Genomic DNA, 22,567 nt, shown 5'->3' on the forward strand with positions numbered 1-22,567 from the left:
GATTGAATATTATCGGGTTAGAGATAGTTGGTATTGATTCTATAAGTGTTAAAACAGCGGCGTGGAATGTGTGAATGATCCGATGCGGGTGAATGTTGGCGTCAGTAATAGTCAGGTTACGTTCGATTCAACAGATCGCGTTAATAGGATTTGTCAAAGGATTTGAGTTGGGTCGAATCAATACATTCAAATACGATTCAACTCGATTTGTGTAGTGAGTTTCATTTCAAGTTGACACTTTATCAAACGATATGACATCGAACAGCGTCAACACTATGCAAGTCGGAGCAACTTCAAATTTTCACGTCGGCGTCAAATTCGTCTCATCACCCAAAAGAGGTGGCGTTAGCCAATATCTCAAAGGTATATTCATCGACGGCAATAACGAAGAGATATCTTTCACGTGTTTCAATCGTGAATTGTTCGGGGTCATTGAGAAAGCATTCTCCAAACGAAAAAAACTCATGGTCAAATCCGGTTGGGTCCAAATTGACAAGTTTACTGGAAAACCTGCTGTATTACTGGGACGGGCTTCGTCAGTAACTCTGCATGGAAAATCGAGACATACGACTGAAGAATACCCATTATTGACCTGTGAATCGGTATACGGAAATAAAGATGAATACGTCTCGATCGCCGCTACTTGTGTTTCTCGAGAGGAGAAGACGGTCAATTCTGGTGCCGGAAAGGAGTTGAAATTATACAGTTTTACATTGAAGGATGATACTGGCGAGGTGGTTTTGGATCAATGGAACAAAGCCTCGCTCGTACCCGGGAAGAAATATCAACTCACTCGTGTTAAAAACTGTGTCGGTAGATTGAAAATCGATCCGCTAACTAGACTTGTTGAATTGAAAGAATAGTTGCATATTTGTATACCACAATACAATATTTCATTTCGCGTAAAATGTTTGACCTATGTGATTCGACAACTGGGTTAGCGCGGTGTTGTTCTACTGATCAAGGTGTGAAAATTGTGCTATCGCGATGAAGTTGTGACTGCGAACAGCAGACTATTCTGTAGGCGCGAAACAGCGGTGTGAATAAACCGAAAGTATTATTCAGGTAGCAACCAATAGAGAGGAAAGAGAACACGATCGGTCATTTGACACGACTAAACTACGACATCATATATCATAATTTACGATCAAACTATTTCACACTGACCGGTCTAGTGTAATAATCGATAGTAGCGGCTGGACGAGAAATAATTCAGCGCGTAGGTCATTCGAAATATAGGTCGCACGCACTGCTTAATCCTCACAACAAGCCACGTTTCCGTTTGTGCGGTTATTGTTGGTGACTCGTACATATTCAACACCGCGTGAGAGATGCCTATACTCGAAAGGGCGAATCACCAACACGAGTTTCGCGGCACCGTGTGAGAGATGCCTATACCGAAAAGGGTTACCGTGTGAGAGGTTCCATAAGACACAATGTCACCGTGCGAGAGATGCCTATACTTGAAAGTACGACTCACCAACACGAGTTTTCGAGGCACCGTGTGAGAGATACCTATACCGAAAAGGGTTACCGTGCGAGAGGCTCCATAAGACACAATGGCACCGTGCGAGAGATAGGGGGGGTCAAAAGGGTCACCGTGCCAACACGAGTTTCGAGGCACCGTGCGAGCGGGCCCATAAGAACCCCTGCCACCCCCAGAGCGATCGACTACACTACTCACGTACCGACAATCACAGTGGCACTTGAAATCATAGACTATATTGCTTTGTTGAAAAGCAGGAAGAACATCTTTGCGCGTTGCAGGAAGCTATTGTTTGGTGGTAAACACAACATTAGTTTTTACGTTATCGTAACAGCGATTTACAGCAGAAATCAATTGCTTTTCAAACCGGGAAGAGATGGGGCCCAGCCACGGCAAATGTATATATACATTTTCCTCAGACCGTGTGTTCGTGTTTTGTGATTTGTTGGGATTGAAATTACTGAGTTTTCTGTCCACAGAACTCTTGATGATGTGTTCGGGGTAGCCGTTACCGATTAGAATTTTGCGCACTAATTTCCATTTGTCTGCACTGGAATCGACTTATATTAAAATCCACCGACCGCGCTTGTGTCAGCAGAAGGAATTTTTAGTGAATCTGAAAATTGTCCTCTAGCTGCGCTCGCGGTTTGCCTGTATTTCATGTTGTTTGTTTCTATGACGTCGTAATTGGTTGTATGCAATGTAGTTAGATGCATGTTTTGAAATTCTCCATTTGCTGACGATTGCCCTTGAAAAGTGTCAGCTCGAAAAGCTTCGGGTTTTAATATGAATATATTATTAAAATGTATATTAAAGGGATTTAAACAGATTTAAAAGCAAAACCAAAAAGGCAAAGTATGACTCAACAATCAAAATCACAAACCATGAAATTCGCATTGTACCAATGGCAACAATAACAAACTATGAAGTAGAGTAGACGGACATACGGTAGTACAGTCAGAGGTGGTCAAAGTAGTCAAGAAAGCTACTCAAGTAGAAGTAGAAGTAGCGGCACAAAAATATACTCAAGTACGAGTAGAAGTACTTCTTACATAAGCAACCTAAAACTACTTGAAGTAAAAGTAGAATTTAGTGGCTTTAGATCTACTCAAGTAAGTAAGTAGTTTTGAAAACGGTCATAATAAGTTCGCATGGACTTTTAAAAGCTGCAAATTGAGTTGCGGGCGGAAGGTGCAGAGAGCTTCATGTACAATGCATATTGATCCATCCCGGAAGGTATAAATTTCCGACAGCATGAGCATTCGACCGCATCATGAGATGCAAATGATGTTAGTGATATGGAAATGAGGTACTAATCTACTAATTACTAATTAGTTTAGTTGAAGAGCAATACGGAGAAGTTGTATAAATACGATGTTAACACTTTGTGTGATTCGTAAACGATGATAAAAAATGGCGTAACGTAAAAATGCCATATAGTGTAATTGTATTTTAGGAAAGTATAGACGGCGATGCTACACTTGCTTTTAAACTTGAACACGTATGTTCTCCAGACAAATAAATGAGACTAATTAGAACTCTAAGTACTGATACTTCGAATTGAACGAGAACTACCAATACTACATCAGAAAAGCGGAAAATGTATTCTTTGTCTTTTGTCGAGACAGTTTTAACGGTGACTGCTAAAGCAGATTTAACGCTTAGAAAGTCAGAGCCCACTTTTTCAGATTAGGACACGCCATGGGCAGCTAGATTACGATATGATAAGTAAATACTATATTGCGAAACGGTTGTTTCAAACGTTATAATGGGCCATATGTACTGTGATGAAATATGTCATATGGGCGTGAAAACATATTTGTAACTCCATATCTACTTGATGTGAAGCGCGATGGAAATTATGGGTTTGACTAAAATTTTCCTAAAACAGCCCGGGAATTCCCCAGTTTCTCTTTCTAATTGGAGGGTTATACTACTTCTACTTGAAAAACTGAAAATAGCGAGAAGTAAGTAAGTAGATCACAAAATATTAATAAGTAGAAGTAGAAGTAGCGAAGATTATATCTACTTGAGTAAGTACCAGAAGTAAAGGAGAAATACTTGAGTACTTCGAAAAAGTAGAAGTAGTTCGTTATTGACCACCTCTGAGTATAGTAGCAACGCAATTCGTAAATAAACAGTTACACGCACGAAACACATGCACTAATGAGAAATTTGTAGGTTATAGAGGAAATCTTTTTGTCTACATAAAATAGATTTGTTCAACTGAATAATAGTAGACTCCGGCACTTTTAGAGGAAACAAAGACCTACCACGCGCAATGACAGTGAACATATTGTCATCATAGTGCTGTGCACAGGCGAGGTTTTCACTCAAATACTGACCAATTGACGAAGCACATACTTGGTAATCGTCATAGCAGTCTGTTTTGGCTGCCAATGTGCACTGACGTGCAAGGTCCGTGCGGCTATTTGCGCATGTTTTTGACCGAATCAATTTTGGGATATGCTGCTAAATACGCTCAAACAATCTTTGAGATGTACGTCCTACATAGGCCTGCCTACTATCACAGTGGCATTTGTATTGGTAAACAACATTACTTGCAATAAAGGCAGGAAGTACATCTTTGCGAGAGTTGGGCAACAAGGGTTTCGTTGTGTACACCACATGCGTGTTTACGCTGTAAAAACAATGGTGAGCAGCCGATTTAATGAGTTTTTCAAAACGGTTAGACACGTTACCTAGCCAAGGTAAGTGTAAAAATGCCGGGCATTTTTCTGGTCCGAATTTGGGAGCTATATCCGATTTTTTCAAAACCTCAGAGATGGAGCATTTTAATATGTGGTCTGGATAGCCATTTTTGGACAGAATCGAGTGGATGTCATCCAATTCGCGTGACAGTTTTTCCGGTGAACAGATGCGCAGGGCCGATTAACAAGAGATGAAATAAGGTTTAATTTACGCCGCTTCGGGCAAAATGAATCCCAACGGATATAATGACCAGTGAAGGTAGGTTTTCTGTACACCGACGTTAAAAACGTTTGTCCGGATCTCTCTAGTAAGACGTCTAAAAAGGGAAGGGCAGCATCAGTCTCCTTTTCCACGGTAAATTCTAGAGCTGGATGGAGACTGTTCAATTTTTCGAATAAATTATTACACTCTCGCTCATTTTTAAAGGCAACAAAGGACTCATCGACATATCTAAAATAGAGGAGAGGTTTTAAATCTGTTTAAATCCCTTTAGTGTGCCGTTAACTCTTGAAAATAGGCACCCGAAAAGTCTTCGAGTTCAATAAATATTATTTTACAATGGATATTGTATTGAGATTTACATGAATTATGATAAACCCCTGCATAGATTGTCTAAACCAGTGGTTTCCAAACGGTGGGGAATTCAAGGGATTCTGGTGGGGAATAGATGCATTTGCTAACAATTATGTATACAGGACAATCTACATATTCACCGAGACACATGCGCAATTGCCGTTACCAGTTAACTGCCTGAAAAGCATGTATCGAAAATTATATTGCGTGTAGTTCCCAAAAATTTATTTTCAACTCTAGATGATCAATCTTGGCGGCACAATCGCATCCAGCACGACTAGTTTGACTAGAAATAACGCTTTCGCGAAATTTTGAGCGTTACTGGTATCGGCTCACAATACGTTCAATGTTGCAGTTATAGGCGGTTGTCTTGCGTACTGGTGTGGTTGTGTGTCTTGTGAAGTCAAACCAGCAAATAGCTGCTCTGTGATGACAGAAGTGTTGGGTAGTGCGGAACAGGACCGTAACTGCCGCACCCAAACCCCCCAAAAATTATTTCGTGAATTAACATAAATTATAGAGTATCTTTTTGGAAATTTATGCCACTTTTTCAATTTTTTTAGCGCTGGGGGTGCGATTTAATATTGCCGAATATCTTGGTTATTGGGTACCCTTCCCCCACGAAAATACGTATAATTTATAGAAATGGAGGCTTCGGAGTCGGCCATTACGGCGCCACATCGCAGCAAGACACATGGAGTTTTAGGTCATGTAACATGCAACTCCGAGAAGTGTGCCAGAACGATCAGCAGCGAGAAGGCCTTGGCCGAGATTGAATGCCCTTGTGGTAACTGAACACTTCGATATATAGCAGTGATTCCCAACCGCGGCCCCCAAAATATGTTAAGAAATCGAGTTATGATTTTTTTTATAAAATGCACTTACTTGGCTTGGAGTCTGGAGTTTTTAATTAGGATTTAGGATTGCAGTACAGTCGTGAGTAGACTGCTAACGGTACCTCACTGCTGTTTCAATGCAATGTGCCCAAACTTTTCAGTTGAACGAGCAGTAGCTATAGATATAGGTAAAGAGAGGATCATAACTGCGGCACTGCAGCTCAAAGGGGGCCCAAGATTATTTCGTGAATTAGCATAAATTATAGAGTATTTTTTCAAAATTTATACATCTTTTTCAAAATTTTTTCACTTTGGGCGTGATTTCATGCTGCCAAATATCTTGATTTTTGGGTACTCATCCCTCAAGAAAAAATAGATTCATCGAAATGGGCATATCGGCGTTGGCCATTACCGCGCCACGACGCACCAAGACATAGCAAGTTTTAGGCCATGTAACATGCGACTCCAAGAAGTGTGTCAGAACAATCGGCAGCGAGAAAACCGTGGCCGAACAGGACTGCCCTTGCTGACCGAAACTTCGTTATATATACAAAATATCCTCTTGGCAATCTGAACCTCACAAGACAAATGTCATCCCGCAGGGAAAAATTATATTCCAGTGAAGAAATACCAATTTGAAATCGTGTGCGTCTTTTAATTTGGTAGCCTACGTTTAGAGGAGATTCTATATTTTTATAGGCCTACAGCCAACAGGAGGTCACGAAATAATACCATGTGACGGAGCCATACCAATACGGATTCCTACAGTTCCCAAGAAACCTCACTCGGCTCTACCGGTAAATATGATTAGGTGAGCAGCGAGGACAAGAAATTGATGACAATATATGTGCAATTCCCGATCATAGTAACCGAATTGATCATGAATAACGTTTAGGCTATAAAAGCTGACTCCCTAAACGGCCCCGAAAGCAGCATACCTCACGATCGAAGCGTCCGAATAATTTGATAGGTCCGGTCTTTATCGAAAGCTATAGTGTCGCACTGATTCCAAAAATACGAGTTGAAATCTCGCCAGGGCAATAAAACTACTATGGAATAGCCACCAAAGGTCGATTGTCTGAACAATGAGAGCGCAGCGACACAATGACCATAACAATGGCCAATGTCGTTGAGCGATTGATCGGAACAATGCCAATTTTCATATTTTGATGACTATTTTGGGTCTGTTTCATTGCTCTGATATTCGTGCGGCCCCGACCGTACTCGGAAATTCTAAATTTGGCCCCGACACCGAAAAAGGTTGGGAACGACTGATATATAGGCTATCCATTATACATAAATGTTTAATTGTCCATAGCTGGCTAAATGGCTGGCGCGAAATTATTTGCCAGCAAAGCAATACCAATTTGAAATCGTGTGTGCTTTTTAGTTTTGATGATTTCCATATCTTTTGACACATCAGATATAGGAGGTTACGAAATAGCATGTAACGAAGTCAATATACCAACGGGTCCGCCAGAATATGTTTAATTCTTATTTAGGGGTCCTACCTTATCCTACACACCTCACTCAGCTCTATCGGTAAATCTGATTACGTGAGCATAGAGAGGAGATAAAAAATTGATAGCAGAATATATGCAATTCGCGATCATATTGACCGATTCAAACATGAATCATGTAAATTTTTCGCGCTTCGCGCGTTTAGTCGAAATATGGCGACACACTAAACAGCAAACCCAATGTAGATGATAAGTAGTGAGGAAAAAGTGTACAGGCTCGGGGGGGGGGGGGCTGAGAGGGAAGCCACCCAGAAGTTGGGTTTATTACCTTGTGGGGGCCAAGAACAACGTTTTTTGCGGAGGGCTGACAAAGTCCTGTCTGCTGTTACGGCTTGGTGGGGAATGAAGGCTCGGAATAAATCTGAAATGGGGAATGAAGACAAAACGGTTGGGAACCACTGGTCTAAACAGTGTCGGCGTATATTTCGCGCATTGCGCGACGAAAAATTTCGAGATTTGTCAGATTTTGTCGAATGTAAACTTACAATGAGAACTCAGGGATATATAGAACTATTGTTCTGCTAATCATATGTCCCTGCCGCACCCTGTGCTGCGACATGTGATATTGATATTGAGCGGTGGAGTTTGAAAACCGGACGATTTTGCTAGCAATAACCTGCTATATATTATCGCACTATTTCATGTTCACGAATGTTTAATTTGTGTAGTCCTTCCAGATGTATATAGTAATCCCCCTATTTCAAGGAAATCGATTCGAATCGGTTTTTGATTACTATGGATATTTTTCGAATGTAATTTGTAGGGCCATCCAAAGTCATATTTTTTTCTATGCATCAATAAGTCGTGAAATCAATTTTAACGCAAAAAACGCATCCCTATGAGGTATATTAAGAAAGTTATAAAGTCATATCGCTGTAAACTTTAATTACAAAATACCAATTTAAGCGGTGAAGCAATTGAGCAACAAGAAAGCAAGGCAGTTACTCGTTGGGGTAGCTGGTTGAATGCTGCTCAATATGATGCCGAGCAGAGTTGGATCAATATTGTAATTTGTAATTGAGCTGAATGTAATTAATTACATTTTTTCATGTAATTGTAATTGTAATTGAAGCATTTCCATTTTGTGTAATTGTATTTGTAATTTTAGCAATATTTTGCTCAATTACAATCTCAATTACATTATCATGGAAACCTGACAATCACAACATGAAATAAAATTTAATCAATCATTTATTCGTCGCACCAGTGAAAATCCAGTACGAATCAGGATGACGACGAGGGGCCTTAAGGCGATAAGGCCTTATAGTAAACATTCACCACATGTAATAATTAAAACCTATTTACATCGGTGTTCTATGCCTGCTGCGTTATAACTAGATAATTCAGTCACCCCAAACTGATTCCCGTACTTCAGTAGCAACAGGAAACCTTGTGAATTACAATATAGACTAAACCAGTGATTCTCAAACTGGGGGCGTGACCCCGTGGGCGGCGTGAAAGCATCTGAACGGGGCGCGACGCTCCAGTGAACTGAAATCTTTTACGCGCTTGGCCCGATTCACCTCCATTTTATGGTTATTGTTCGGTGTATAGTCTGAATTTCGTATTGGAGAATCCTCTCATCAACAGTCATATCCTTCCATACCATCAAACTATATGTAAGGATTGCTAACTTTCTGGTTTCATTGTGTGCTATGACGATAAGGGGGGCACGGAATATTCACTGTTAGAGAACCAGTGGGCTAAACTAAATCTTATTATTTCAAAAATGGATAAACAGCAAATAAACTCTTCTGAAACCTGTGCTGAGCCATTTCCTACACCACGGTCAAAGTTTTTTTTAATCTCCGATCAAGTTTCCAACCAAGGCTTCATCAAACTTGATCATGCATTTGTAGAGATGTTATCCCAATCTTACCTCCAATCTTTGCCTAATTTACTGGGGCCACAAACGTTTCGCACCCTAATGTTCATCAAATGCAATCTAACAGTTCCGAGCAAGTGAAAATGTAAATGCGAACCAAAATATTGTAATTCCTAGTTCTCAGGTTTTTTCTTTTTGCATGTATTTTAATTTCATGCACCTTATCGGTATCATCGTTATCGCTGACGTCTTAGCAATTACATTTCATTATCCTGACTCAGCTCTGAGTAGCGTAATCGTTTGATTACATTTCATTGACTGTTCTGTAGCCTATTCGCTGTTAGTCGCTCAAACCTTTGGTTCCTCTAACAGTCGCTTGAAACATTTTTCTGTGCTTGTAGTTTTCAGTACTCATGATTAGGCCTAGTTCGATAACGTTCGAGTTTTTTTTTAATCAAAGGGTATTCTACAATACATATCAGGAAGGAAACATAAATAGCTTGAGATGGTTGCTAATTACGTCGCTACGGTTGTCAAAGAACACCTCTTTACTGAATCAATTACCTGTTTAAAAGTAATTGTAATTATTACATGTTTAACAGTAATTGTAATTTGATATTTTTAACATTGAGTAATTGTAATGTAATTAAAACATGTAAGGAAGAAGGAAGTAATTGCAATTGAAGCAAAATATTGTAATTGATCCAACTCTGATGCCGAGAGACCTCCACAAGTTAAAGAAATACTCCATACATACATATGAAGGTGAAGACTGAAGAGTTGTTGTAAATAGCGTCAATAATTCTGTCAACGATCCAGAGTTGACTAGTCATTCAACAGAAATATGCCTCCACTATAACAATATTTCAAAGTTAATACTCAAAATGGAAAGTTGTACATACAGTCGTACACCATCAAAGAGGCCTATGCTGATCTAAATACCCTTGATTTCGAGAAAGATCCGCTCGAGCTCAGAAACTACATTAGGAAGCGATTGGACAAAAACGACGTGAAACAATTTATGGAGCTACTATACAAGACATTTCACCAGCGCTTTATGCTAAACTGCAGAAGTGTCAACCCATGTCAGCGTCTGTGGAGCGCTCATTTTCCTTACTACAGTCATTTTACGTCCAAATCGCAACTTCACAGAGACTCTGACATTCCACACTACATGAAACTGTACTACAACAGTGGTTTAAAATAAAAATGGATGTGTATTACTGTTATGTTGCGTATGTTTTACTATTTAGCTCCGTGACCGACGTTGTTCGCATGTAAAAACACACGATTTTCACATATAGTCATATTTTCCAAAACATTAAGTCATATTATTGATTTTTTATAGGTCATCTAAAAATGGCCCTAGTATCGGTTACGAATCTTAAGATCATCGATCACAATTACGCCAGGTCATCATCAAGTACTGCAACTGAATTCACTTCGCATGAACAAAACAAGTTATTAATATAAAACATAAAGAGACCACCATGTTCAATATTCTTATATATTTGGGCGCACGTCCGCATATTTCAATATACAATATTTTCCGCTTCTTTTGCAGGTATCATCAATTCTAGAAGCACCAAGAGAAGTCTGACATAAATGCACGTACACAGCGTCAAAAGCATTCCCGAAAAAGCCACCGCTTGCCGAAATGGTCCAGGATTCAAAACACTGTCGATGAACTAACGCAATTCCTCTCAATAAACACACCGAAGGAAGACATTGCCAGACAGATAATATGGACGGATGACAGCTATCACCAGATGCACGGCTATCGAGAGTGCGAGTGTAATTCACAATTTTTGCGCTACGCAGACGATTACTCGAATATCTCGGATATGATAGTGAATCATACGCATCTCCAGACCCGCTGTGCTCAGGGAGAACATGAAAAATTTGACGATTAGCCTCAAGAGATAGCACATCTTTTTCAGCGAAACCAGAAGACTTATTCACACTAGAGTCGGTGTGTTGAGTGCATCGAGATAGATTCCCATACGAAATGTCAACCCCCTGAGAGCGCAGGCTGGAGCTTATATGTAGTGTTGATGAATTAAAGTATCCATTGCTTGCATATTGACTGGACAAAACTCTGTTATGGGAAGCATTGTTGTCCAAATGATGCGTCAGACTTAAAGCAAGAGATTCCTTGTATCTGCATCTTGCTCTCCAACCCCGAAATACTGCAAAGAGAAATAAACACACAATTATTAGTTGAGTTTGAAAAAGCCTGCAGGAATACGTTCGCACCGTGTAGGTCGATATACATTAGTTGTTCAAAAATAGGTTTTTTCTTCAAATTTGACTGCCTATTCTATAAAATTGTTAGAATGGCTGAAAAAAAACTATTTTTACTGGCTCAGTTCCAACCGGTAGTGGCGAAGTTATTGGAGTGCAGAATTTTGGATTTGGAACAGCAGTATTTGTCGTGGGTGGTTCTGCAATTAATAATAACACTGGGCAACAATTTTGAACAAAAAATTTGTTGAATTCGATTTTGCACTTGCTTTAGGCTAATTTTGGCGTGCTGATTCCAGAAATGCCACTGGTTTTCTTCTATCATGTCAAGTTATTGTTCTACGGACATATGCCAAAAATATGCAAATTTTCACGAATTTAGTCATATCACATTTCCATACCATATAAAAATCCACACTTTTACCATATAATAAGTTATCTTGCCAAGGGTTCAATTGAATTATTAAGAATAAAGGTAGTGGTATCGATTCAGGCCTATGCTTTCTCCCATTTTTGGTTAGAGGATGCAACTATCCGAGGATATTTCACACACATATTTGATGGAAACTGCAGGATATGGCAAGAAAAATAAACATGACATTTACTATGAGCTTGGTCCAATGCCCCATTCAGCTTATCCAGTGTAACTTTAAACTGGTATATGCTCGATAATTTGGATCAAGATGAAGATCTTAGGGATAGCAGGCCTAATGATGTAGATTTTGAAATAGAAGATGATTCAGAATGCAGAGTAGTCCATCAACACACGTTATTGATCTGGCATAGGCTTTGCGAATCTGCCCTTTCTTCGTCGGCCTACTTTCGGTAGCTTTTTGTATTGCCGTGATACTGGTATTGGCATGATACTGTCACCATGGATTACTGGAGGTGTTAGGAATCCCCATTTAGAACTCAAGTGAATGACAAATGCCTATAGGTAGCTCAAAAAGGATCCTAAAGTGTGGCATTCTCAAAAATAGCAAAGTTTTAGGTGCAGTAACAATTGCACACTCAGCTAGTCTTCGTGAATAATACAGAAACATAGAATTGTTGCAATATCACGAGCACGATTGGATCGTATGTGTCAGCTTTGAAATATTGTGTTTTCTTTGTTTTTCAGACAATAAAGATGCACAGCACATGTGAGCCTGATACACATGTGCCACTGCCATATGTTTATGTCAGACAGCAGAAATTGAAAAAAAAAACTAAAATATCTTAATACAATAAACACAAAATATTAAAAGTAGTGCTATTATGTGGGTTTTGAGGCAATGTGGGAGGTGCATAACCCAAAAACTTGTTGTGATAGAGAAAAAAGGAAGTCATTTTTTAATTCAGCGCCCAAAAGTTAGTCATAATCAATTGCCTGAACAAGTAAACAAAAACTGTGTTGACCAGTGCAATTAAACAATTTCCCACCATAAGTTCATCGGATTGACAGTAAAATTTGAAGACAAACAAATATATTGTTTATTAAATAAAACTTAGCTTCTACGAACGGTCCTGATATACATCCAGCCTACATGCTCAGTTTAGTTTATGAGTAATTCCATTATTTAAAAACATCACGACTCGAATCTAATATATGGTTTCCCTGCAAATGCAATGAAATCACAATATACCAGCTTGAATCATGGTTGCGGATCTTTCCCTTTGACTCTTGACGTGTAATCTATAAGAAATCCAGGCAGATTCAATGATCAAAACGCTTCTTTTCCGTTGTGCAATAAAAAGTTCTCTTTCCATTCTGCAACATACAATTATAGTGAAATGGTGCGATATTACATTGCTTATTAGTAAGGCTCGGCAAAAAGGAATATCTTAGTAATTTAATTGTGAATCAAGTATTCGTGTACCACTCAATATGTATGTATGTAGAAAGTTCAAATATGCACCTTTTTTGAGTCCTCAAAGAATATAATGCCAGTTCTAACATCACATTAAGATGATAATTAGGTATTTTTTCGACCATTCTTGTTTCACATTGTGACAATGTTGTGGGTTGATCACAACTTCAAAAATATGTCCTTTTGAATAATGTGCGTTGATTTGTATAGCATGTTTAGTATGTTGGATACGAGCAATCGAGGTGTGTAGCCTTTCATAGTGGAAAATACTAGGGATGGTGTGAAAGTGAGGTTCATGTTCGCGTTCGGCACTGTAAACCTTTTACATACGGTATATTACAATTTTTCACGTCATTACAACATCTTTGGTTAAAATTCTTGGAATTTCAACTATAGGACCACTCTATGCATGGAGCAGGCAACATGAAAAAAAATCAACACTAAAGGAGGATCCACCTTGCCAATCTTAAAAAAATTTACTTGCTTTGTTGCAAAAGTTGGCTCGAAATATACAGCTTTCTGTCAGTGATGATTTAGCAACTCTCTGCTGTGAGCTTGACCCGCAACCACACATCAAGAATGAAATACACTACATGTAGCTGGTCACCGAATGATGCTTATTCAACCAATCAATGCAATTTATATTAAGAACACATCGTTGTGGGTTGTCTGATCCATCTTGATTCGATGTTTATTGTATCATAAAACCCAAATCCGAATCCGTGAAACCCGTTGACACTCTGCTCAATATCAATGTTCTGATCGTCCGACACGGATACACTGCCCGGTCTGGCATGGACGTTAAGACATAACTTATATCCCTTTGCAATTCCTTGTCGAAATTGTTGGCAAAGCGGCTGAAGATATTGATTTTGTGGGATTATTATAGCATTGGATTGCTCCAGTTGATACATTTTGGTGATGTTTAAAAAGTCAGCATGTACTGCAGCATTGTGGCATATTGTAGCAGTGGCTTGAGTCGTCACGATGTATCTTGTGTGTCACTTCACTGAAATGTAGGGTTGGAATTAGCAATAAGACGTCGACGTGACGTCATGAGGTTCGCGTTCGCACAGAACCTTGCAAAAAGGTTTGCGTTCACACGAAACTGAACCTTCCAGAGGTTCACACCATCCCTAGAAAATATTATCGAAACTATAATTCTCGATGGTAAATTACCTCTTACTGTCCAGGAAAGCATCATCTCAGCACTTGAAAAAATCATCTGTCACTTTAGAATTAATACTCGATTTAGAATAGAGCACTAGGATCGTCAAGCCCAGCCCTACTAATGAGTGGAGCTAGTAGCACAAACCGCAAAAGAAATCACCGATGAACAAGTTACGATTTTATACAGAAAACAGTGTATTATTGTATTACAGATTCGTAGTACATAGCTCGCATACCTGAGATGGATTTTCATACGCCAAGCTTTTTGCAAAATTGTAGCCGCCATGTTCCTTTTCAACAGCAGAGCTTTTCTGGTGGCTCTACACTTCTTCCGATGCATGTAGCCGCGCCACGCAGTCTGAATGACGACAGACTTTCCGACAACTTGCTCGGAGCGCAACAGTTCCAGGCGTTCAAACTGCAAGAATATCCGAAATTTACAATGGGTCGAACGCAGGCTTGTAATGACTCGAGTGATTTTCATAAAAATGGAAAATAATTCGACTCGCGTCCGTTTGTGTATTGACTCGACTTGTACTCGAGTCATCAAGCATGATTTGACCAAGTCATATGACTCCACACATTCCGTATGACGCATTCAATTCAGGAGCGATATAATTGTAAAATTGACACAGAAACTGTATTTTTATCTGTTTGAATAAACATGTTAAGAACGAGAAATACGAGTTTGAGTACGTAAAGAATGCGAGGGATTTGATATCACACACGAGTTCCACAGAAGTGAGTTGAACTTGACTGGAACTCGATACTGAACAGTAAACACTAGGACTTTGACTGGTGTCTTTACACCATGACTCTCGACACGACCGTAGCTCCCTGATTTTACTCGGCGTTGAATCGAAAATTACCCGATTTTACTCGAGTCAAATTGATTTGCGACTCGGAACCTTGTGACTTGGTTAGAATCATGCAAAAAGTTGTGTGTATTATCTATTGCTGAAAAGTTTCACTGTTTCTTAACTAAACTAGATGATTCTAGTTGTCAAATGAAATGAGCGAAATGCCGCTAATCTAATTGAAATGTAATTTGTGCTTTTCCTGAAATTGCTGCACGAGAAAGGTATTGTACAAACGAGCTAAGCTCAGTGTACAGATATTTGCCATTCTCATTCTGATGAGAAGGAGCTATGATTTGATATGAACTAAGCTTGATTTTTGCTTGATCTCGTTCTGATTTGGATTCAATTCAATTTCAAAGTTTTCGCCAATTCCGTAATTCCAATCTAACTGGGAAAAAAACTGGTCTATAATTCTTAAATCTAATTTGGAAAAAGTGAAAATTTTCTAGATGCCCAGCTCTGATTGGTAGCACAGGCAGGTTCTAGTTCCTCAGTCATCACCAATCATCGAACAACACGAAACGTCGGCTTTTACCTGTTCTGATGAGAGGAAGACCTTGGTTTTTCCAAATTGGACGGTCGTATTTATACTTTTCTTCCCTGTCGACTGTAGAATTCTCAGACATTTCTCCTTGAGCAATTGATCATCGCTGTCGAAAAACTTTTTCGACCCTTTGCAGAAAAAATCGTTGGTCACACATGCAGCTTTCACAGGATACGATCACCCAAACTCAAAAGTTGGTGAGGGGTCCTTTCACAAGATACCAGCAGGAGTTATTGACAGATAAAGGTGGGAAACATGAAAGAAATGATTTTGTAACAAGACTGCGCACAATCAAACAGTTCTTCAAACCGTTCAGACTTCGAGTCACGTATTACATCACAAGAGTATGAATCAGAGTTGTAATGACTGGAGTCGAGACTTTTCGGTGACTCGACTTGACTCGAACCACGTCATACTACCCAAGAGTAGGACGGTCAAGATAGACATTTATTGAAACTTCGAAGAATAGTAAAGTCAACACATGATTGGTATTTCGTCCATCCGTCCTGATACTTGGTACATAGGGCCAGAAACTTAAGAATGAGGAAAATTACGATATTACCAATGTGAGCCATTCTTATCACTCGAGTAGAATTTTAAAAATTGGGTTGATCTGGATTGAACTGAAAACTGAACTATGAACATAATGACTTGGCCTCGAGTCAAAACAATATGACTCGGACTCGATTCTTCACTAGTTGACTTGGTGGTGAATTGAAAATGACATGACCTGACTCGAGTAAAAACTATAAAAGTGAGATTGACTTGTGACTTGGTTAGAACCCTAGTTTGAATGATGTGGAAAGTTCGAAGATGAACATACCTTTTTACTACCACAAAGAATACAATGCCAGATCTACATCAAATCGAAGATACCGTATTTCGTATATTTTTCGACCATGCCTATTTCATTGCACTTTGTGACAATGCTTTGTGCTGATACAGACTACACAGATACGCCATTACAAGTAACGTGTGTAGCTTTGCACTGCGTGTTTCATCTTTTGAGATGCGGCCGATCGAGGTTTACAGCTTTCCACAGTGGAAAATCGGATCATATCATTTCAGTACTGGACTCTGACCATTAAAATTCATACTCGAGTGCTTGAATCATTGTGCTCAGCCCTAATTGTGTTGCATATAGAAAAATATCAATTGGACTATAAAAAAGCAAACATGACTTTACCCGCGTCTACAATCTCTTGAGCGGCCACGTCCTTGAAGTGCGATAGACAAAAAGAGTAGCGAACGTTAAACTGCTTGTAGTTCATTCGGTATGGAAACGGCGTCGCGCAAACTTTAATTGTATCCACGATCCCACAAGCCTCCATTTGGTCCAACACCTGCATACGTCACAGAATTATACAAAGAGAAAAATGTTCAGCTATTTCAAAGCAGCTAAGATTGAAAATCACTGAATCGTTAAAAACTTGCAATTAGAAACAAACTCATCAGGAATCAAGCTCAGTTCCTGTCAGATCAGAATCCATCCTCGTAATCATGACAATAGTATATGTATGTTCACCGAGCCTGGCTCGTTTCGCACTATACACTTCTCCTGGAGCATTTTCAGGAAAACGAGAAATTAGAACAAAGAAACAAGTCACAAATTAGATTAGAATTAGGTTCCGGGATTTCGCTCTAATTCATTTACTTAAACAACTCGAACTATCTCGTTGTCGAAGTCAGATATGTTAGCACCATACTTATCACAATGAAACAATTAGCTCAGTTGATAAATTCACTCCTAGTTGGGTATTGAAATGACTCGAGTCATGACTCGACTCCAGTTCCGATTTCTTTGCGACTGGACTTTCAATAATATGGAAAACAAATCTCTACATTGTTAATCAGAATCTATACTTGTATGACTTCATATCCAGCTAATTACAATACAAAGATGTTCCATTGCCATATAAACATGGAAACAAGTTGATAAGAGCAACACAACAACTAGACATGATTGATGAATTCAAATTATCAGTGAAGGGTTTTCGTCAAGCAGAAATTTGATAACGATAGACAATTTTAGAAGAAAAATATAAATCTGCCAACAAACGCAGCGATACTTACAAATTTGGAATCGAATATCTTTGGAAGCGAGTGCTTGTTGGGTTTGATGCATCGTATGTAATGGCAGTCGGTGGAGGAAAGAATTTCCAATAAGTCATCCAGAGATTTCTGTTGATGAAGAAACGCGAGTCATTCCAATGTCTACTTCTTGTTCAGGCCTACAGCTTTGTCGGCCTTACGAGTATTGCTGTGAAATTCTTTTTTTATTTGTAAAATGTATCCATGCTCTCATTTTGATTAAAATCTCATTTGTGGTTCCTCTGAAATTGCTACAGGAGAACTGTATAGAGTGAAACGAGTCACACTCAGCATCATAACCATGTTACCTTGAAATACGCATTTACAATAGAAAAATTTTATAAATATAAATACTTTTACACATACGAAGAAAGAATCTCTATAATACACTCGCGTCCTGGGCTGTACAGGTACAACACTAAGAGCAATAAACTTGCTCGGGTTGCCAATCTAAAATCACACTCGTGGTCCGAATTAAGTCATTTACGGTTCTATGATGTTTAGAAAAAGAAACCTTTCTAAATGCACCTTGAGGTCGGGCTATAGCACGAAATAAAAAAATACTGTAGTATGACTATTACTTATCATTATCATTATTATGTTAAAATAAAGTTGAATCAAGTACCCACAGTAATTTGATATTTAGTACGTATTTTCTCAATATTTTTACGTTTCTTTGAGGCTTGAGGGTCGCAGTTTGCCCACAGCTGCTGTAAGCCCATTTAATTCAGAATACAATTATATATCAAAGCTTTTGTGAATTCAGTAATTCTAATCTTAAGTTGGAGATAAAACTCTATGGTAGCTATCATTCTAATTCTAATTTTCAAAAGCCGAAACTTTTCGAGTTGCCCAACTCTGTGCAGACATACATGGGTGCTTCTCTCCCCGATTTTGATTTTATCTGAATGCTGGAGTCAATGTATAGTTGACAATGCCAGCGTCAAAGCTTTGTTAAAACGTAAACAAAATTGCCCGCCAGCCAAACTATGTGCGAAACAACCTGCCAACTCAACTCTTTTTAGCAAAGGTCCTGCCTCAAAAGTTTAAAATTTACTTTGGTCCGTTACAACTCTCACGGAATTATTTACAGTCACACAAATTTAATATGGTTGAACAGTGTACAAAATCTGGTGAAGCGTTATTATCAAAAGCGGTCAGCAAAATGTATTTATTGTTCTGTTAGTCACAGCTAGTAGAATTACAGTTTTTATTTCTTGATAGTTCATAAAATCCAAGTGGAGAATGCGGTGGTGAACATTGTCACTAATCAAAGTAATTATACATGGCTTTGTTAGAAAGACTAAGGAAATATTGAGACAGACAACTTCTGGATTCAACGTTAAAAAGGTAGGTAAGCAAATTACAGAGCAGCTTCTTTGTCGTACAGAATTTCAATATACAAAACCCCAAAAATAATCAGGTATATTTCAATATCAATATATTATTCAAATTATAAAAAATATTTCACCTTAAACTGTGTAACCACGGTGGCAAGTGGGTCTCCTCCAGCACGTTTTTGCGTTGTTGATGTGTCCTGCCAAGAACTGGGGCGCGTGTGCAATGTGGTGAGTTGCCTCACAAATCCATTTGTGCTCATGGCAAGAACGTGCAGGAATTCTGATGGAACATGGTCCTGAAAAACACGGTTAATCAGACAGTCATTGATATGTTCTCTTGCTGATGATAACCCTGACGAGTGTCTGCCGAAAATACTAGGCTTCATTTGAATACAAATATATTATTCCATTGCATATCAAAGTTCTGAACATACCAGGATTGTCATAATTATAACCAGATTTGGGCAGGATTTTCGTAACTTTTAATAGCTCTCAACATAACATATGTCTTTGCTCAAAATAGTAACATACCATCAATAATGTAGCCGCATTCAGCACTATAGTTATGATGGATGAATCAATTTGATTTGTTTGTTTCTACCATAGTAGATGTGGAAGTAACCCGTAAATTTCTATTTAATTACCACTACTTCAAGTGGAAATCAAGATTTGAAACGTACCCGCCTCTTCACGACTAACGGCAAAATGAACACTGTACTACAAAATGGAGCAATTTCAAAAATTATATTCAGATGTGATATTGGGGATATTGCTCCTATTCATTATTGCAAGTAACAGATCATTAAGATCAACAATTTTACAATCGCAACAAATTTGCTTGGAAATTTTACCGACCTCCAAGCAGAAAAGACTGTATCTACTCTATATAATAATGCATTTCAACAATTCGAGATTTTGTCTCAAATTCTTGGAAGACACAGAACAATAGACGCCGTAAATTGCGTCAAGGATGCGACGAACAATCAAGCCGTTTCCTGATTTGTATGAGATAAAGCAGGTAGCCTCACAAAAACATCTTGAAACAGAGCTCTAGTAATTAACGTGCAATCGATATCTTCGGAAGAGAGTCAGCAAACTTCGAGGAGGCAAAGTCTTGAACAACTAGATAAAGATAATTTGTGAAATGTCTCTACGGTCTCATTTTAACTCTAATCTAATTTCTGGTGTTCCTGAGAATGGTACAGGAGAACTTTATAGCCAAGCTTGCCAGTCTCGTGCTTTTGACAATAAACTCTGATTTGACAGGAACCAAACTTGATTTTTGTTGTTTATTGTTTGCGAATTTAGTTATTCTAATTCAATTTAATTCTAACGGCATTTGGAAACCTCAAAATATTCTAGTTGATCAACTCTGGGAGACATAGCAAACTTGAAATTTGCAAGTGAATTTTCATCCAAGTTGCCAAATCAGGAAAAGCATGGTCGACAAAAGCCCACGCGATTTACCAATCACGGATGAAGAATCTACGCTATCGAACGAAAAATCTTCCAGCGACGACGGTAGCAACGGAAAGGAAGACAAACTTTGCTTATTTCAAGACACTCTCGGAGGTACAGAACTGAAATATACGATTGCGTAACATAGTAACACCAAAGTAACCAGAACATTTTCGGCAGATACTCGTCAGGGACAGACTTTTACAAACCGCCATACTAGTTTACCTACTGACTTTAAATACTTCCAATTCTAGTTCCAGTTGCGATTTTGAAATGCGAGTACTTCTCGTTTTAACTCTGTCGTGGACTTTAAAAAAGTCAGTCGTTTCAATTCAAGTTCTAGTTGTGCAATATGTGCATTTAAATGATTTAGTTAGGACAACTACAAAACCAGTGTCGTCATTTGGCGTGAATCGCGATACCGATGTTCTGTCAATCTGTTGCATGAATTTCTTCCAACCATTGCTAGCTCAGAGTCATTACCCCGGACTGTGGCGTTGAAATGCCAGTTCTACTTCCAATATGTCTCAATTGCGATTCAGCAATTCACATTATCAGTTACTAGTTGATTCTGTTTTAGTCAATTTGGTTGCGGATTTTCCAGGCCGTCAGTTCTAGCTGTAGTTGCTAGTTTTGAAAAGCGAGCAGTACTAGTTGCGCCTTTTGATAATCCAGCAGTTGGTACAAGACTGGTCAGGGGTGATCGTGAGAAATTCTCTGCTACTAGAAAATATTCCAGGTTCATTTCACTATAGATATATTATTCGATAGTACACAGTACTGAAGTCAGCTAGCCAGAGGAAATGACCCCTTACCAGTGTCAGACGAAAATATTCGCATTTCTTTCAACACGAATGTATTATTCAGTTGTATATTGAAGTCAACAATCTACTAGTTACTGACGATTACCCCTGACGAGTGTCAGCCAAAAATATTTGTGTTTATTTCAATATCAATATATTATCTATTCGCTTATTATTTCCAGCCATACTGACACCGTCGCATGATCACATGCCCGTTGATAAGAAGACAATCCCGCAAATAGTCTCACATGAGCAAGCAAGCAATCAATGCGTACCAAGACAGATGCCTGAGATTTCAAACATCACAGTCGACAACCATATCATCAAATCAGGAATTCAACACAGAGCGGAAGGCACGAGCCCATCGCAACACAAAGGTTTTCCGTACGTGAGCATGATCACGCTCGAAACCAACCGAATGCGCCACCACATTCAAACTACAAAGTGTGATTCAGTCTCGACGGTAACGCCATATCAGATTCTATCAGAAAGGAGAGATATGTGCGGTTTCATTCCGATGGACGTGGGACGAGGTGTCGAAAACTTACGCTCCGAATCGGAAGACACGGCCAGAAAGAGAGAGATGAGATTGATGAAAAACCGAGACGCCGCCAAAGAGTGCCGCAAAAGAAAAAAGGAATATGTAAAGTGCCTGGAAACGAGAGTTGCCGTGTTGGAATATCAGAACAAGCAACTGATCGAGGAGTTGAGGACTTTGAAGGAGCTTTACGTTCATAAAAACTAACTCGCACGGGCAGATGTTCGTACTGAGATGTCAATACTCGTCGTTAGGGCTGGGCACAATGATTCGGGTATTCAAATCTGAATAGAGTATTAATTGCAACATTTCGAGTCGAGTAGTGCGAGATGATTCTTTCGAGTACCGGTACTCAATTATAAACTCTCCTTGCCACTGAGAGTTTAAGTGCTTCTTGGAGTTACAGAACTCCAATATGCAATTCATATCGAAATATATATATTCATATTGAAATAAACCCGAACATTTGCGGCTGACTCTCAGCTGGGAGATTTTGTGATGTCGGGAGAGGCCGTTCACATTTTCATTTGGATGGCTTGGAGTCGACTTTTATCAAAATACGCAAACAAAGTCTGTACCTACAGGAGTTCGTGTACCATCTAAAAATAGTACGTTGAGCTCAAGCGCTCTCTTCTCCAGATTATTCAAAATTTCATGCCAGTGACGTCATACGGTAATACGATTGTTGATATACAATGTTCTTTCCATTCTCTATTA

General features: G+C 39.0%; 2 protein-coding genes and 3 long non-coding RNA genes across 5 annotated transcripts in view; 3 read left to right on the forward strand and 2 right to left on the reverse strand.

The window, feature by feature from the left end:
* Nucleotides 1-22,567, reverse strand: part of LOC145455467 (uncharacterized) — a 286,288-nt gene that overhangs the window by 222,150 nt on the left and 41,571 nt on the right. The window lies entirely within an intron of this gene.
* The window catches only part of LOC145455468 (uncharacterized), a 175,944-nt gene continuing 157,747 nt past the window's right edge, over nucleotides 4,371-22,567 (forward strand). The window contains exon 1 of the long non-coding RNA XR_013920344.1: nucleotides 4,371-4,456. This is a non-coding gene — a long non-coding RNA (uncharacterized LOC145455468). The remainder of the gene's footprint in view (nucleotides 4,457-22,567) is intronic.
* Nucleotides 8,403-11,032, forward strand: LOC145456574 (uncharacterized). Its single transcript, XR_013920650.1, has 2 exons — nucleotides 8,403-9,717; nucleotides 10,517-11,032. It is a non-coding gene; the product is annotated as an uncharacterized LOC145456574 (long non-coding RNA).
* Nucleotides 10,446-22,567, reverse strand: part of LOC145456572 (unconventional myosin-XIX-like) — a 28,966-nt gene continuing 16,844 nt past the window's right edge. Inside the window, exons 15-21 of the mRNA XM_080334708.1 lie at nucleotides 19,183-19,347; nucleotides 17,694-17,801; nucleotides 16,807-16,963; nucleotides 15,612-15,748; nucleotides 14,453-14,634; nucleotides 12,822-12,946; nucleotides 10,446-11,141 (exon numbers count right to left, since the gene is read on the reverse strand). Coding sequence (XP_080190834.1) covers nucleotides 10,456-11,141; nucleotides 12,822-12,946; nucleotides 14,453-14,634; nucleotides 15,612-15,748; nucleotides 16,807-16,963; nucleotides 17,694-17,801; nucleotides 19,183-19,347 — 1,560 coding nt within the window. The 3' untranslated portion in view covers nucleotides 10,446-10,455. The remainder of the gene's footprint in view (nucleotides 11,142-12,821; nucleotides 12,947-14,452; nucleotides 14,635-15,611; nucleotides 15,749-16,806; nucleotides 16,964-17,693; nucleotides 17,802-19,182; nucleotides 19,348-22,567) is intronic.
* On the forward strand, nucleotides 20,442-22,081 carry LOC145456573 (uncharacterized). Its single transcript, XM_080334709.1, has 2 exons — nucleotides 20,442-20,623; nucleotides 21,495-22,081. Exons 1-2 carry the CDS (start codon nucleotides 20,491-20,493, stop codon nucleotides 22,055-22,057), a joined length of 696 nt encoding a protein of 231 aa, XP_080190835.1. The 5' UTR covers nucleotides 20,442-20,490; the 3' UTR covers nucleotides 22,058-22,081.

The sequence above is a fragment of the Botryllus schlosseri genome, chromosome 14 (genome assembly GCF_051294905.1).
Source record: "Botryllus schlosseri isolate E-star chromosome 14, Bs_hap1, whole genome shotgun sequence".
Taxonomy (NCBI): Eukaryota; Metazoa; Chordata; class Ascidiacea; order Stolidobranchia; family Styelidae; genus Botryllus; species Botryllus schlosseri.